The sequence below is a fragment of the Podarcis cretensis genome, assembly GCF_951804945.1.
Source record: "Podarcis cretensis genome assembly, chromosome: 2".
NCBI classification, from domain to species: Eukaryota; Metazoa; Chordata; class Lepidosauria; order Squamata; family Lacertidae; genus Podarcis; species Podarcis cretensis.
Genome location: NC_137171.1, coordinates 9,454,097 through 9,470,983, shown reverse-complemented (window position 1 = coordinate 9,470,983; position 16,887 = coordinate 9,454,097). Strand labels below are relative to the sequence as shown.

The 16,887-nt window shown below is 45.9% G+C and overlaps 1 protein-coding gene across 2 annotated transcripts; it reads left to right on the top strand.

The window, feature by feature from the left end:
- Window positions 1-985: 985 nt before the first annotated feature.
- Window positions 986-9,311, top strand: MFSD5 (major facilitator superfamily domain containing 5). Of its 2 annotated transcripts, XM_079966797.1 has the most exons (3): window positions 992-1,091; window positions 3,936-4,021; window positions 7,391-9,311. In XM_079966797.1, exon 3 carries the CDS (start codon window positions 7,445-7,447, stop codon window positions 8,801-8,803), a length of 1,359 nt encoding a protein of 452 aa, XP_079822923.1. In that variant the 5' UTR covers window positions 992-1,091; window positions 3,936-4,021; window positions 7,391-7,444; the 3' UTR covers window positions 8,804-9,311. The 2 variants fall into 2 exon arrangements, with proteins under 2 accessions (XP_079822924.1, XP_079822923.1); XM_079966798.1 differs by lacking the exon at window positions 3,936-4,021 and having other exon boundaries at window positions 986-1,091.
- The last annotated feature ends 7,576 nt before the right edge of the window (window positions 9,312-16,887 follow it).

Sequence of the window (16,887 nt, the reverse complement as noted above, 5' to 3'; positions counted from 1 at the left end):
GCAGATGAAGGTGATGGACTATATGGGACTGGCAGAAATGACTGGCAGAATCCGAGACCAGGGAAAAGAGTCGGCGGAAGAAGACTGGAAGAAATTTAAAGACTATTTACAGAAATATTGTAAAATTAATGAATGTTAGAATGATGTTGGACAGAAATTAAGTGGTTTCCAGCTGTAATGCTTAAGAGAATATGAAAAAAAGGTTTAGAAATAAGTAAAAATTAATGGTGAGGATTTGCTGAACTAACAATCTGAATTGGAATACAAAAAAGGGAGGTATGAGGAGGTCTGGAAAATAAGTCAAAAGAAAATAAGTAATGGAAATTCTATGTGCTTTTAATTGTTTTTATTTTTGTATTTTTGTTTTTTTTTTCTTTTTATTTTACATTGTATTATTTTTGAAAACTTTAATAAATATTTTATGAAGAAAAATTAAATCCTCTTCTTACAAGAAATTCTTCCTGTTTAAATTTAATTGGAAGACGAAAAGATAAATTTTGGATAAGCAACATTTTATGATTAAGTTTCAATAAGAGTACGTTAAATCCCAAAATTTGAGATATTAATATTGGAAAATTATATTATATGAATTAAACCAAGTTAATCATTTGCTGGCAAAATTTATGAGTTTAGAAGGTAGGAACAAGGGTTGTGAGGAAGTCCAAAGATGAATATGAAATGTGGATATTGGAAAAGATTGTGTTACTATCTATGTATTTTATTGTTAAACTAAAATTTAATAAATATTATAAAAAAAAAGAAAGAAATTCTTCCTGTTATTGCTGCTGCTGTTAAATTAAAGTTGTTGCTGCTGCTGCTGCTGCTGCTGCTAAATTCTTATTAAATAAACTTGTATTAAATAAAAAGCAGGACGGACCGGGCGCTTAAAACAGTCGGCGCCGCAAGCAAGCCTGCATTCGCGGCGCTCGCCTCCAGGGGGCGGCCTCGCGACGGGCCGAGCGCGAGGCTTCAGGTCACGTGACAGGCAGCGGCTCCGGAAGCGGAAGCGAGGCGTCGGGCATGCAGCCTGAGCTCCCCCAGGCGGAGAGAACGGGACTGAGGGGAGGGGAGCCGGAGAGAGACCCAGGCAGGTAGGTAAAGGGAAGGGCCGGGGGGGGGGAGGGGAGTCCGGGGGGGGGGGGCGGCGGCTGGGGGAGGAGGGAATTCCCCCCCCCCTCAGGCCGGAAGCGAAGAGGGCTGGGCGGGAGAGGGGCAGGAATGTGGGGAGGGGTCCCTGCGAGAAGTGGGGGTCGGGAAAGGGGGTTTTGCTTCCTCCCCATCCCGCTCTGAAGGACACTCTCGCATTAGGGCTGCCACCTTTGTTCTGGGGTGCGATTTATTTCCCCTTCCCCCCTCCCCCCCAATCCATTACAGTGGTACCTCGGGTTACAGATAGGTAGCCGTGTTGGTCTGCCATAGTCAAAACAAAATAAAAAAAATTCCTTCCAGTAGCACCTTAAAGACCAACTAAGTTAGTTCTTGGTATGAGCTTTCGTGTGCATGCACACTTCTTCAGATACCACGGGTACCTCGGGTTAAGTACTTAATTCGTTCTGGAGGTCCGTTCTTAACCTGAAACTGTTCTTAACCTGAAGCACCACTTTAGCTAATGGGGCCTCCTGCTGCCGCCGGAGCACGATTTCTGTTCTCATCCTGAAGCAAAGTTCTTAACCTGAGGTACTATTTCTGACTTAGTGGAGTCTGGAACCTGAAGCGTCTGGAATCTGAAGCATCTGGAACCCGAGGTACCACTGTACAATCTTATCACACACAAGTGTGCACGCCAGGCACTCCTGTCTTCCACTGCCTCCCGCAGTTTGGTCAAACTCATGCTGGTAGCTTCGAGAACACTGTCCAACCATCTCGTCCTCTGTCGTCCCCTTCTCCTTGTGCCCTCCATCTTTCCCAACATCAGGGTCTTTTCTCTTCTCATGAGGTGGCCAAAGTATTGGAGCTTCAGCTTCAGGATCTGTCCTTCCAGTGAGCACTCAGGGCTGATTTCCTTCAGAATGGATAGGTTTGATCTTCTTGCAGTCCATGGGACTCTCAAGAGTCTCCTCCAGCACCAGAATTCAAAAGCATCAATTCTATGGCAACCAGCCTTCTTTATGGTCCAGCTCTCACTTCCATACATCACTACTGGGAAAACCATAGCTTTAACTATACGGACCTTTGTTGGCAAGGTGATGTCTCTGCTTCTTAACATGCTGTCTAGGTTTGTCATTGCTTTTCTCCCAAGAAGCAGGCGTCTTTTAATTTCGTGACTGCTGTCACCATCTGCAGTGATCATGGAGCCCAAGAAAGTAAAATCTCTCACTGCCCCTCCATTTCTTCCCCTTCTATTTGCCAGGAGGTGATGGGACCAGTGGCCATGATCTTTGTTTTTTCGATGTTGAGCTTCAGGCCGTATTTTGGGCTCTCCTCTTTCACCCTCATTAAAAGGTTCTTACACACAATATGAATTTGGAAATCTGGCTGTGCTTGACTCTGCTGCATGATGGTTCACACACCTGCCTTTGCAAAGGTTTCCTAACTTGGCAGAGAGAGGGACAGAGAGAATCATAGAATCATGTGGGAACACAGCCAGATGGGCGGGGTATAAATAACAAATTATTATTATCATTATCATCGTGTATGTACAGTGGTTCTTCGGGTTACAGACTCCGCTAACCCAGAAATATTACCTCAGTTTAAGAACTTTGCTTCAGGATAAGAACAGAAATCGGGCTCCGGCAGTGCAGCAGCAGCGGGAGGCCCCATTAGCTAAAGTGGTGCTTCAGGTTAAGAACAGTTTTAGGTTAAGAACAGACCTCCAGAACGAATTAAGTTCTTAACCCGAGGGGCCACTGTAGTCAGAAGGGACCCGGGGGATCATCGAGTCCCAGCCCGCTGCAGTGCAGGAATATGCAGCTGTCCCATACGGAGATGGAACCTACAACCTTGGTGTTATCAGCACCTCACTCTGACCAACTGAGCCATCCATGCTGACCTGGATAGAAAGAGAAAAAAGACCTGAACTATCAATACATGACGTAGCATTTTGCATTAAAATATGTGATACAGTGGTGCCCCGCAAGACGAATGCCTCGCAAGACGAAAAACCCACTAGACGAAAGGGTTTTCTGTTTTGGAGGTGCTTCGCAAGACGAATTTCCCTATGGGCTTGCTTTGCAAGACGAAAATGTCTTGCGAGTTTTTCCGACTTTTTTTCCCTACCCCCCCCCCTTTTTCTAAGCCGCTAAAAGCTAATGGCCTTGCTTCGCAAGACGAAAAAACTGCTAGACTAAGAGACTCGCGGAACGGATTCTTTTTGTCTTGCGAGGCACCACTGTAATCCTGAATTATACAGGACAGGTGGCAACCCTGGATCTGCATGCAGCCATCTCCCCTGGGTGGTGGTGTGGAGAGAACTTTTCTCTGTTTCACCTCAGAAGTGCCATGCTGCTATGTGTGTGTAGGGATTTGGGCTATATGGGGAGGAGGTTTATCAAAGCCTGCCCCCCTCTCAGGCTTAGCCAAAGTGTCTTCTGTTGCTGAGCTGCTGCGGCTTGGGAGCTAATAGCTTAACCTAAATCTGTACACATGAATTGTTTTGAGGACACGGTGTTGGCATTGCCTGCCTTAATTTACTTAGGCTGCACACTTGCCTCCTATAAGTAAGCCCCATTGAGTTAAATGGGACATACTTCCCAGTAATAATAATCATAATTTTATTATTTGTACCCTGCCCATCTGACTGGGTTGCTCCAGCCACTCTGAGTGCATGGGATTGCGTTGTTAGTACAGTGTATTTTCTGTAACTAATACTTTTGAGTTAATAAATCACAGTTAAAAAACAAATAACTTAATGTATTATTACATGGTTTTAGGCAGTGCTATTTTTCCAGAAAATGAGGTGCCGGAACTCACCATGAACACCTCTCTCTTTCTCTTAGAATGGCAATGGCACCCGCCTGAGAGCTGCCAGAACTTACCTGAGAGGTGCTGGAACCCACCTGAGAGGTGCCAGAACTGAGTTCTGGTGAGTTCTCCCTAAAAAAGCACTGGTTTTAGGTTGCCACACTTCCACGCTTTCCTAAATCTCATTGCAAAAGCCAAATAAGCCCGTTCATGCTTTCTTTAGATCTAAACTGTGCTGCTCCTTTAAAGCTTGGGAAAATAAAATACTCTTAGTTCCTCTATTCTCCTAATACCATTGTGAAGCAATGTTCTGTTCTGTTCTAAAGATAATCTCCTGCAGGCACTGGAGATGAATCTGATGCCATGAATCTGGTGAGGAGTTGCGCATAAATTGAAAACCTGCATAGGGCAGGTGTTTGACCAGTAAATAGAGAGATTCACATTTTTAGGGATCAGTGATAATTAGTTATACAATGGAAGGTTATGGAGGCAAAACATTAGGGGTTTGTGAGGAAACAATATGCGTTTACAATTGCTTTCTGAAGTATTGAGTTTAAATTGCTCTTTCTGGTTTCCATTGTTAATATTTGTGTAGAGGTAAGGTGTGGATGTTGATCTTTATCAGGTTAACATGAGAGCTAAAAGCTCCATAGCTGAGTTGTAGGAAAGTTGTAATTCAGGATTGCTGCAATAATATTACACTCTCAGATATTTTTAGTGGCTTCTGCCTCCTGGCTGTAGAGGAATTACAGACATTTTAATAATAGGCTGCAAAGGAGTCCTTGGGAGACAGTTTTGTAGTTCAGGCAAAAAGTTGTTCTTGTTTGCTCCCAAGCTGTGTAGTGGAGGAGATGGCGAGTTTAGCTGGTTGAGCTTGTTTTTCACTGCTCATATGGGAAGCATTTGAAACAACATGAGGAATACTTCGCTGTAGCAGCCTCTAGTAACCGCAGGCTCACTCAAATTCTCTTTCTTAGCTTTGAGGAGTGGGGGTGGGAGGCATGGATTGTATCTCTCATGGTGGTGGGGGAAAATCTTAAAGTAATTTGGCTTTATCAGTAGAACAAAGCTGTCTCTTCCATTCTCACTTGGGCTTGAATGCCCAGCATTGCTCCCCATTCCCCTATCCTGGGGGTGGAGAGTCTGTGGCCCTCCAGATATTGTTTGATACTTCATCTCTGACCATGCTAGCTCGAAGTGATGCCAGTTAGAAGTCCAGGACAATCTTGAGGTTATAGGTTAGGTAAAAAGTAAAGAACCCCTGGATGGTTACATCCAGTCAAAGGCAACTATGGGGTTGCGGCGCTCATCTTGCTTTCAGGCCAAGGGAGCCAGCGTTTGTCCACAGACAGCTTTCCAGGTCATGTGGCCAGCATGACTAAACCACTTCTGGTGCAATGGAACACCGTGATGGAAACCAGAGCATACGGAAACGCCATTTACCTTCCCGCCACAACGGTACCTATTTATCTACTTGCACTGGTGTGCTTTCGAACTGCTGGGTTGACAGGAGCTGGCACAGAGCAACAGGAGCTCACCCCATCATGGGGATTCGAACTGCCAACCTTCTGATCGGCAAGCCCAAGAGGCTCAGTGGTTTAGAATACAGCGCCACCCACGTCCCTGGTTAGGTTAGGGAACATTAGGTTCCTTAACCTCTTTTTGCCTCTAATCTCCATATGCTTCTGCTTTTACACTCTGTCTCGTTTGCAATTCTAGTCTGTAACTTTAAAAACTACAAGATGAAATTGAAAGATAAGCTAAAGTACACGTGGAAGCTAGCCCTGTTGTTACACGCACACCACCTTGTATGCTCAGAAATACCACTATGTATCTTGTGAACATAAGAATTGCCCTGCTGGAGGAGAACAAAGTTTCACCTAGTCCACTACTCTCCTGAACAGTGTCCCTCCTGAACAGCGTTTTTCCACCGGGGAAGCATATGAATATATTGGGCAGGTGGGTGGGACCTGAGTGTTCCCAAAGAATATGTACAATATGAGTAAAATAATAATCAAGTTTATGCAATTTCCATCCATTTAAAAATGCAATTAAAATAGGAGGGGAGGTGTGGGATTTCTGTAATTGCAAAGATGGAACATGGGTTAGAAAACAGTTGAGAAACATTGCTCAAGGACACTTCACAAACAGCCTGAAGATGATTTGTCTTTTGTTGTGTACAGCCAGCATTTTGGTACTTAGAGCTATATTGCTTATGAATGCAAGGCTCATTTAGCAGTGTATTATAAATATTAGTTGCATGAAAGGAGTTGATCCTCTTCTAGTTTACACAAAACTTTCTTCTTGGTTACCTGGAGGTGACTCCCATTTGTTGCAGATGGCCAGGCAATAAATTGTTTACTTAATGTACTCATTGTTTCAAAATGTGTTCAAAGTTTTGGGGTGTCGTCATTCATTCATTTAAAAACATCTACAGTGGTGCCTTGCAAGACGAAATTAATCCGTTCCGTGAGGCTCTTCGTATGGCGGTTTTTTCGTTTTGCGAAGCAAGCCCATTGACAGCTTAGCGGATTAGCGGTTTAGCGGCTTTTAGCGATCAGCTGTTAAGCGGCTTATCAGCAGATCAGCTGATAAGCGGCTTAGCGGCTTAGGAAAAGGGGGGGGAGGGGAAAAACCCCGCAGGAACTCACAAGACATTTTCGTCTTGCGAAGCAAGCCCATAGGGAAATTCGTTTTGCGAAGCGCCTCCAAAATGGAAAATCCTTTCGTCTAGCGGGTTTTCCGTCTTGCGAGGCGTTCGTCTTGCGGGGCACCACTGTATTCAAAAGTTACAATACAGTTAGAATACAATATATGTTCAATCAATATATCCCCTCCACAGACGCTTCTGTGATGATGGTGCCATTAAAATATCCTGTTCTTCTTCAATAAAAGAGAAAAAGGGAGACCAGATTGTGTCAAAGGTATCTTTTTCGGAGATGCCTTTGGTTTGTCACTGATGGTATGTGAACCGTTTTGACAGAGCAATGCTCCAGATGTTATTAACACAAGCCTCTATTGGTATATTAGAAGTTTCCTTCCATTGTGGGGCAATAACTAGTCCAGCTGCTGTGAACAGGAAGGAAATTAATTCTTTAGATTTAAGGGTAGAATTTGGGGTCAAGTCTAATCATAATAAGGCAAGTGCCAAATTAGGAGGGATAGATTGTTTAGTGATTAAAAACTTTTCCCCAAAAGGCATGGACCAAAGGGCACTACATGAATATAGGAACCTTGTTCTCCACAGCCTTTCCAACATAATGGTGAGCTTAGAGGATTTATCTGTGCAAGGCGTGGGGTGTCATCTTTAGTGTGCAGGGTGTGTGAAAGTGTTAAGACTGCACAAAAGTGTACATGCAGTTTGTGCCAAGCTTTTTCAGAAGTGTAAATGCACCACAGATAAACTCTGCTCTGCCCACCTCCAAGTCTTGCTGCAAAGCTGCCTAGTGGAAATTGTCACATCCGTATCTCTTGCCTTCTTCTCTTTCAGGTGTGTCGGGAGCAGATATTGGGAGATGCGCTGCACATGATGATTTAGAACACCATGCTGGTCACGGCCTATGTTGCTTTTGCTTTCCTCCTGCTGATATGCATTGGCTTGGAGTTCTCCGCCTGCCGTTCCAAGATCACTGGCAGGTCTTGCTCCAACCCAGCCTTCCTGCGGTTCCAGCTAGACTACTACCAGGTCTACTTCTTGGCCCTTGCCGCTGATTGGCTGCAAGGACCATATCTCTATAAACTGTACCAGCACTACCACTTCTTGGAGGCTCAGATCACCATCATCTACGTCTGCGGCTTTGCCTCCAGCGTGCTATTTGGGCTGGTCTCCAGCTCCTTGGTTGACCGCCTGGGCCGTAAGAAATCCTGCATCCTTTTCTCCTTGACTTACTCCATCTGCTGCCTCACAAAGCTCTCCTGGGATTATTTTGTGCTCATTGTGGGAAGGATATTAGGGGGGCTGTCCACTGCCCTGCTCTTCTCTGCCTTCGAGGCGTGGTATGTCCACGAGCACGTGGAACGCCACGACTTCCCGGCTGAGTGGATCCCCGCTACCTTCTCCAAGGCGGCTTTTTGGAATGGCATCATCGCTATTGGAGCCGGCGTGGTAGCCAACGTCTTTGCCGAATGGCTGGGGCTGGGCCCGGTGGCCCCTTTCATGGTCTCCATCCCCTTTCTCATGCTGGTGGGTGTCCTGGTGATGAAGAACTGGGACGAAAATTATGGCAAGAAGAGGGCTCTCTCCAGGACTTGCACTGATGCCTTGAAGTGCCTCCTCTCAGACCGCAGGGTCTTGCTTTTGGGTACCATCCAGGCTTTGTTTGAGAGTGTCATCTACATCTTCATCTTCCTTTGGACTCCCGTCCTGGATCCCCACAACCCACCCCTGGGCATAGTCTTCTCTAGTTTCATGGCGGCCAGCATGGCAGGCTCATCGCTCTACCGCGTCGCAACCTCCAAGAAATACCACCTGCAGCCCATGCACATCCTTTCCCTCTCGGTCCTGATGGTTTTCTTCTCCCTCTTCATGCTGACTTTCTCTACCAACCCTGGGCAGGAGAACCCTTCCGAGTCCTTCTTGGCCTTCCTGCTCATTGAGCTGTCTTGCGGGCTCTACTTCCCTTCTATGGGTTTTCTGCGGCAGAAGGTGATCCCTGAGAAGGACCAGGCAGGTGTCATGCACTGGTTCCGCGTCCCGCTCAACCTGCTGGCCTGCCTCGGCCTGCTGATCCTCCACGACAGCGACTACAAGACAGGCACCAGGAACATGTTCACCATCTGCTCTGTCATGATGGTGATGGCCCTCCTGGCCGTTGTGAGCCTCTTCACAGTGGTTCGTAACAATGCAGAGCTCAGGTTGCCCAGTCCGCCTGGTCAAAGCGAGGTCTCTTCTCCTGAGCTCTGATATGTGATGCTTTTTCTTTGGGGGAAGATGCTCTGGAGTTGGCCAGTCGTCTGTTGCACATCACAGTGCTGGTACTGTATATAGGCAAGGACTTTGCAGAGAGAACACAAGAGTCTCTTCTGAGTCTTGTGTGTCCTTTTTTCCCCACATGGGAGAATCTTTTCTATGCCTTTTTCAATAAGGATTGATCCCTATCGGACTTGATCTGTGGCAAGCATAGCTTTCTTTTCTGCACCGTGGAGTTTTTGATTCCTGACGCATCTTGACTTATGCTACCAAAATTTGTGTGTGAGGGTGTGGGGAGTGCTTCCTACCTCTTCATCCTGGTTAGATTGTGGAAAGTAATGGGTGAAAAGGACACAGCCCTCTATTATTATTATTTTTTAAGTGAGCAGTGAGGTTGATAGACTGACCATCCATTATCAGTATTGAACTTGTTCACAATATCAGCCAAATTCCATGTTGTCAACCCTCTGCTTTTGGAAAAGAATAAAATACATAAAGCTTCTCTTCTCAGTGTTTATTTTGGGGGGGGGGGGATATGTATGGTGAGGCCTTCATAGTTTAGGCCCAGGATTGAGTATCGGTGGATCTTCGGATGCTGTAACTACAGTTCCCATCATTCCTGACCATTGGCTATGCTAATGTGGGAGGGAAGGGAGAGGGCAAACCCTTCATGCGCATGAATGAAGACCCTGTATTGCTCAAACTTCTCCCTACTACATAACTGATTTTAGAGTTGCAACATTTTTAGAGGACAGGCAAAAAGGAGAACCTGAAAGGTTTTCCACATAATTTGATCCGTAACAGGAAACACAACTTGTTATCAAGCGAAAGTATATGAAAGGTTTGGCTTTTAGCAAATGTCTTGAGATGGAGATAGAAATCATAGAATTGTAGAATTGGAAAGGACCCCAAGGAGCATCTAGTCGGACCCTCTGCAATGCAGGAATACGTAGCTATCCTATACGGGAATCAAACTTGCAACCTTGGCGTAATCAGCCCCATTCCCTAACCAAATGAGCTTATCCAGGCTGATATGAAGGTGCTTTCGGCCTTGGCCAAGACCAGCAGAGGCAGACAGTTTTTACTTCTCATATCTCACAGGGTCTTCTCATGCCTCAGAGAAGGCATTGAGAGTTTATTGAAGGGATATTGCAAAGGGGACTGCTGGCAGAAGGAAAACTCACATCTGAAGAGCCACAGGTTCCCCATCAATGGTTTAGCAGCTGGAATATTTTGAATTCCTTATGTGGTATCAGGATCTTTTGCAAGTATTTCTTGGAGTATTTTACTTTTTTCTGCAGTTGGGCATTGTTTGACTGCACAGTAATGAAAAATAATTTCTAATTACTACCTTTTTGCTTTCGTTTCAAGTTTTTCATGCTGTTTACGGAGAGTAACAAATGAATATGAGCATCTGCTGAGTCTTTGGGTGTCAGCCACTCTGGACACTTGGAAAGATGGCATGAAAATGTTTTCATAGTAACGGAAGCTCAGACTAAAAAAGGTGGAGGTGTGGTAAGAGTCGTTAATGACCAGTAGGAGACACTTTACAGCAGGTAAAGTGCAGGTATTAATTTATTGTTTAGTTTATTATTAAATGTGCATACCACCCTTCATCCAAAAATCTCAGGTTCACAGCAAAAAAAGAGAGAAAGAGATACAAGCAAAATACATAAGAACAAACTTAAAACAAACACATTACCTCCCATCTACTCCTACAGACACATTTAAAATGGCATACAATATTAATCAGCCCAAGGCCTGGTTGAAGAGGAATGCGAGCCTCCTTGGGGAGATTATTCCACAAACGGGGAGACCCTGCAGAAAGGGCCCGTTCTCGTGTTGCCACCCTCTGGAACTCTTATGGAGGAGGCACACAAAGAACAGCCTCAGATGATGATCGCAGGTAGGACTTGCTGTCAGCATCGCCCTTGAGCCAGTGTCATCAACTGGACTCATGTACTTCAACCCCGACTGGGCTAGGCGAGCTGGGTAGCACTTCCAGAGACCACCTGGTCAAAGTGCTGTGGACTCACAGCTTAGAGTTGTGAGCACCGGATTCACTTCCACAATACAGTCGTCGCACAGCAGAGTATAGCAGAGTCTAGCAGTGTATACACGACTCGGAGAGCAGCTCTGTAGAATATCTTCTGTTATTCTATAACTACAGCTATAATACAAAACTATATACAGAGCTAAATAGGTCTAAGCATAAATGAATGCTGCACTGAGTGTCTGCAGCTGCTCTTAGCAGCAACCTTATCTCTACACACGATCTCTAACACTCAGTCTCTCTCTCTCTCCGACACACTGACTGACTGACTGACCTTGTGCTGGAGCTGAATAAGTAGAAAGCAGAACACTGCTCCGCCTCTCTGGAGAATCAGCAGACTCGTCAGGAGATTCTTGGATATGGGAGGGGTGAAATCTCCTCACTTGCAGCTGGTAGCATTCTTTTTCCACACTCCTGGTTTAGAATCGTAGACCAAAGGTTCATGTGGTCCAGAATTCTGTTCCCAGCAATGGCTGGGCAGAAAACTGTTTTCTCAGATGCACCTGATACTCGGAGGCAGTCTGCGTCTTGACACAAAGGTTCCATTTAGTGCAGGCTTCCTCAACCCCGGCCCTCCAGGTGTTTTTAGCCTACAACTCCCATGAATCCTAACTAGCTGCACCCAGTTGTCAGGGATGATGGGAATTGTAGTCTCAAAACATCTGGAGGACCGAGGTTGAGGAAGCCTGATTTAGTGCTTTGTTTAAATCAGGGCTGGATAACCAGACTCCCAACTCCCTTCAGCCCCAAGCCAGCATAGCCAGTGGCTAGAATGATGTGTTTTGTTGTACAACAACATCTGGAGGACCACAGATTCCCCACCCATGGTTTAAAACCTCTTCTCTGTGAGTGACTCATTCCCTTACACAATGCAAGTGTCGTTGCAACATGTTGTTCATTAACTGATAAAATCTTGTTTTCAAAGCTAGCTCCGATTTACGGGTGCAGATTATTGCAGCTTACTAAAGTAAATAAATGATAAAAACCACAGGCGTGGGGAACATTTCAGAAAAGGCACCTGTGGCATTTGTACAGCATCCTCTCTCCCACAGGAGGAAATGCTATTTCTAAAATGGTGCTGCTCTGCCATGCAGATGTGTCACCTAAAGAAAACCAATCATGCTTGCTTTCATCAGAATAATGCAGTTATGTGGAGATTTAATTGATCTTTTTCACGGGCTGACAGTTCTACTTGTTTTGGGTTTTTTCAGATCTTTATTGAATTTTTAGTTACATACTGTACATACACATACATTATATTTCACATTTGTTCTTGCTCTCCCGAGCTGACTTCCCTCCTTCCTTCTTCTGGCTTTTTTGTGTCCTCTTTGACTTTTCGCATTGTCTTTCTCCGTTTTCCACAAGATTGTTCTTCTTCATTTTTTCCATTAAATGTCCGTAAACAAATAAATTTTCTATATATACAAATTCTTGCTGTCTGTCTATATTCATTTACAAATATTGTTCAATAATAATCCTAATATACATTTTTAATTCATTTTGATATTATTATCCAGTAAATTTCTTGTATTTTCCCATTATGAGATATTAATTCTACTGGTTTCCCTATTTCACATCATCATCTCTATATACAACATAAATTTTCCCCATTCTTTTTGATATGTTTCATCCCCCTGATGTCAAATTTTTGCTGTTAATTTGGCTATTTCTGCATACCCCATAACCTTGTACTGCCATTCTTCTATTGTAGGCAATTTTTGCTGTTTCCATACCTGAGCCAGCAATAACCTCACCGCCGTTGTTGTGTATATGAACAGTTTCTGGTCATTCTTGTCAATGTCTTCTCCCACCATTCCCAACAGGAATGACTCTGGTTTTTTCAAAAACGTATGACAGTTCTACTTGTTACTGAAGAATTTCTCTTGCTAATTCGTGATTACCGTGTGAACGGATGTGTAAGCCTTGATTTCCCCTCCTGCTTTTGTACCCAGGCGGTCAGAAGGGATGATGTGCCTCTTCTGGTAGATCTCTGGGCGATTTATCACTTTTTGCCACATCAGAATGTGGTGGAAACGTACCATGTACATGTTGCCAAAGGATAACCATTTCAGTAGCATAATGTTGCCTAGAGTTACAGCAGAAAGGTAAGGGAATCCATGAACACGCCCCACCCCATTCAGGGCCCTTCAGAAGGCTTTGAACCTCTTGTTTGGGTTACAACGGTTTGCAAAATGTGTTTCTAGGCAGGTTGCATCTTGGAATAATATTAGCCCCACGTTGGTCAAAAGATTCCTGAATAGCAGGAGGTTGGGTTAGATGATCCTCATGGTTTCTTCCAACGATGGTTCTATAATTTTCTCATTCTCCCACTCCCACCTCTCTATTCAGCCCACTGCTGGGTTTGTGAACAGGGCAGTCTTGCAAATAAGACCACAGAAGTTACTGGCCCACAAATCTCACGTTACTAGTTCAGAAAATGAGGATAACCGCCAAACCTTTTTGCAAAAATCCCTGGCCAGTTTACAAAAATTATAAAACCTGGGTACAACAGAATGCAGATATAAATCAGAACCCAAGAAATGCTGTTTCAAACAATGGATTTCAAAGGTAAGTCAACAACTGGGCAGGATAACACACTCAAATATCCAAATAGGTCTGGGTAAACAAACCTGAGCTTTTAGATGTTTTAAATCTCCAACAGGTGGGCCCAATTATACGAGTTACTTGTTTGTGGTAGATTTGTGGTAACAAAACAGCAGGGGAAAAACAAAAACCATTATCCAAACCCTTTCATGTTAAAGATCTGTCTGGTTGCCTGGAGATGATTCTTACCTTAAAAGGACCCCTGACCATTAGGTCCAGTCGTGGCTGACTCTGGGGTTGCAGCGCTCATCTCGCTTTATTGGCTGAGGGAGCCGGCATACAGCTTCCAGGTCATGTGGCCAGCATGACTAAGCCGCTTCTGGCGAACCAGAGCAGCACACGGAAATGCCATTTACCTTCCCGCCGGAGCGGTACCTATTTATCTACTTGCACTTTGACGTGCTTTCGAACTGCTAGGTTGGCAGGAGCAGGGGCCAAGCAACGGGAGCTCACCCTGTCGCAGGGATTCGAACTGCCAACCTTCTGACCGGCAAGTCCTAGGCTCTGTGGTTTAACCCACAGCGCCACCCGTATCCCCTCTTTGCAGTAAAGGTAAAGGTAAAGGTACCCCTGCCCGTACGGGCCACTCTTGACAGACTCTGGGGTTGTGCGCCCATCTCACTTAAGAGGCCAGGGGCCAGCGCTGTCCGGAGACACTTCCGGGTCACGTGGCCAGCGTGACATCGCTGCTCTGGCCAGAGCCAGAGCCAGAGCCAGAGCCGCACACGGAAACGCCGTTTACCTTCCCGCTGGTAAGCGGTCCCTATTTATCTACTTGCACCCGGAGGTGCTTTCGAACTGCTAGGTTGGCAGGCGCTGGGACCGAGCAGCGGGAGCGCACCCCGCCGCAGGGATTCGAACCGCCGACCTTTCGATCGGCAAGCCCTAGGCGCTGAGGCTTTAACCCACAGCGCCTACCCCTGCCCAATTAACATCATCATGTGTACAGATGAGGGTTGCAAGAGCAGTCATACCTGACAAACCTGTTGGACTGTTCCTACTTTCAGCCCAGAATTATCAACCTAACTTTGTGCAGGTGGTATTTATTTTGGAGGGTTCGTCACACACATACATTTGCCACCTCATGCTGAAAATTGTGCTGGGCTATCTCTAACTCAGAATGAAATAAATGCTTGAATGCTGGTGCATGGTTGTATTGTGCATTTGTGGTGCATATGAAAGGTGTTTATGTGTTTGTGGTTCTCCCTAGAAGGTGAAATGATATAGAACCTTCCAGGTGGCCCTTCATACTTTCAATGTGACCCCGAGATCGTATGATGAAGTGCGGTATAAAAATCTAATACAGTGGTACCTCGGATTAAGTACTTAATTCGTTCTGGAGGTCCGTTCTTAACCTGAAACTGTTCTTAACCTGAAGCACCACTTTAGCTAATGGGGCCTCCTGCTGCCGCCGTGCCACTGGAGCACAATTTCTGTTCTTATCCTGAAGCAAAGTTCTTAACCTGAAGCACTATTTCTGGGTTAGCGGAGTCTGTAACCTGAAGCGTATGTAACCTGAGGCACCACTGTAAATACAAAAATATAAAAGTAATATTGAGTAGTCACTTTAGGCAGCTGATTCTATTGGGTGTGCCATTATCCTGCTATCAATCTCCAGTTGTGAGCCCTTGTTAAAAGGAAGAGGTTTTGGTTCAGGTGCAAAAGTACTTTTGGGCATTAATCCACCCCCATCCCCAAATTATTTCTCTTGCTTATACGGTTCTTCCAGTGCACTTTATATGCTACAGATTTTACAGAGGCAACAAGCCTTAGTTTCCCCTCTGTCTGTCCTGGAAATAGGAAGCTCTCTTGGGGGCAGATCCAACACATTAGAGTGGTACCTCAGGTTGCATACGCTTCAGGTTACAGACTCCGCTAACCCATAATAATAATAATAATAATAATAATAATAATAATAAATTTTATTTATATCCCGCCCTCCCCAGCCGAAGCCGGGCTCAGGGCGGCTAACAACAATAAAACAGTACAAAAGTACAGCACAAACAACACTCTAAAATCATTCATTATAAAATTAATTAAATTCAAGCCACTGGCCACCATTGGGCCAGAACTCCGCGAAGATTGCCGAGGGAGGGAGTCAGGCTGTGTCCTGGCCAAAGGCCTGGCGGAACAGCTCTGTCTTGCAGGCCCTGCAGAAAGATGTCAAGCCCCGCAGGGCCCTAGTCTCTTGTGACAGAGTGTTCCACCAGGTCGGAGCCACAGCCGAAAAAGCCCTGGCTCTAGTTGAGGCCAGCCTAACTTCTCTGTGGCCTGGGACCTTCAAGATGTTTTTATTTGAAGACCGTAAGTTTCTCTGTGGGGCATACCAGGAGAGGCGGTCCCATAGGTACGAGGGTCCTAGGCCGTATAGGGCTCTAAAGGTTAAAACCAGCACCTTAAACCTGATCCTGTACTCCACCGGGAGCCAGTGCAGCTGGTATAGCACCGGGTGAATGTGATCTCGCAGCGAAGACCCTGTAAGGAGTCTCGCTGCAGCATTCTGCACCCGCTGGAGTTTCTGGGTCAGTCTCAAGGGCAGCCCCACGTAGAGTGAGTTACAATAATCCAGTCTGGAGGTGACCGTCACGTGGATCACAGTGGCTAGGTCAGGGCGAGAGAGGTAAGGAGCCAACTGCTTAGCTTGGCGGAGATGGAAAAATGCCGCCTTTGTTATAGCTGCAATCTGCGCCTCCATGGAAAGGGAGGTGTCGAAGATTACACCCAAACCTCTTAACGGACGGTGCTGGCACTAATTGCGCCCCCGCAAGAGATGGGAGTTGCCCCCTCAATCCCATATCGTCCCGTCCCAGCCACAGGACCTCTGTCTTTGAAGGATTTAGCTTCAACTGGCTCCCACGTAACCATCCAGCCACAGCTTCCAAACATCTGGTCAGTGTGTCTGGGGCCGAGTCAGGATGGCCATCCATCAACAGATAGAGTTGGGTGTCATCAGCATACTGATGGCAACCCAGCCCAAAACTCCGGACAAGCTGGGCGAGGGGGCGCATAAAGATGTTGAAAAGCATCGGGGAGAGTATCGCACCCTGGGGCACTCCACACACCAAGGAGTGGCGCGATGACAATCCCCCCCCAAGCGCCACCCTCTGTCCCCGACCAGAGAGAAACAAGCGCAGCCATTGAAGGACTGTGCCCTGGATCCCCACGTCGGCAAGCGGTGGTCCAGAAGTTCGTGATCGACCATGTCGAAAGCTGCTGACAGATCTAGAAGAATCAGCAGCCCCGACCCGCCTCAATCCAGCTGTCTACGAAGATCATCTGTTAGGGCAACCAGAGCCGTCTCGGTCCCATGACCAGTGGGGAAGCCGGACTGGAATGGATCCAGAGCCAATGTTTCATCCAGAAACCCACCAAGCTGTTCAGCAACCTCTGCGGACAGAAATATTACCTCGGTTTAAGAACT

Coding starts and splice junctions, on each gene's coding strand:
- MFSD5 (XM_079966798.1), top strand. CDS start 7,445: ATGCTGGTCACGGCCTATGTTGCTTTTGCTTTCCTCCTGCTGATATGC.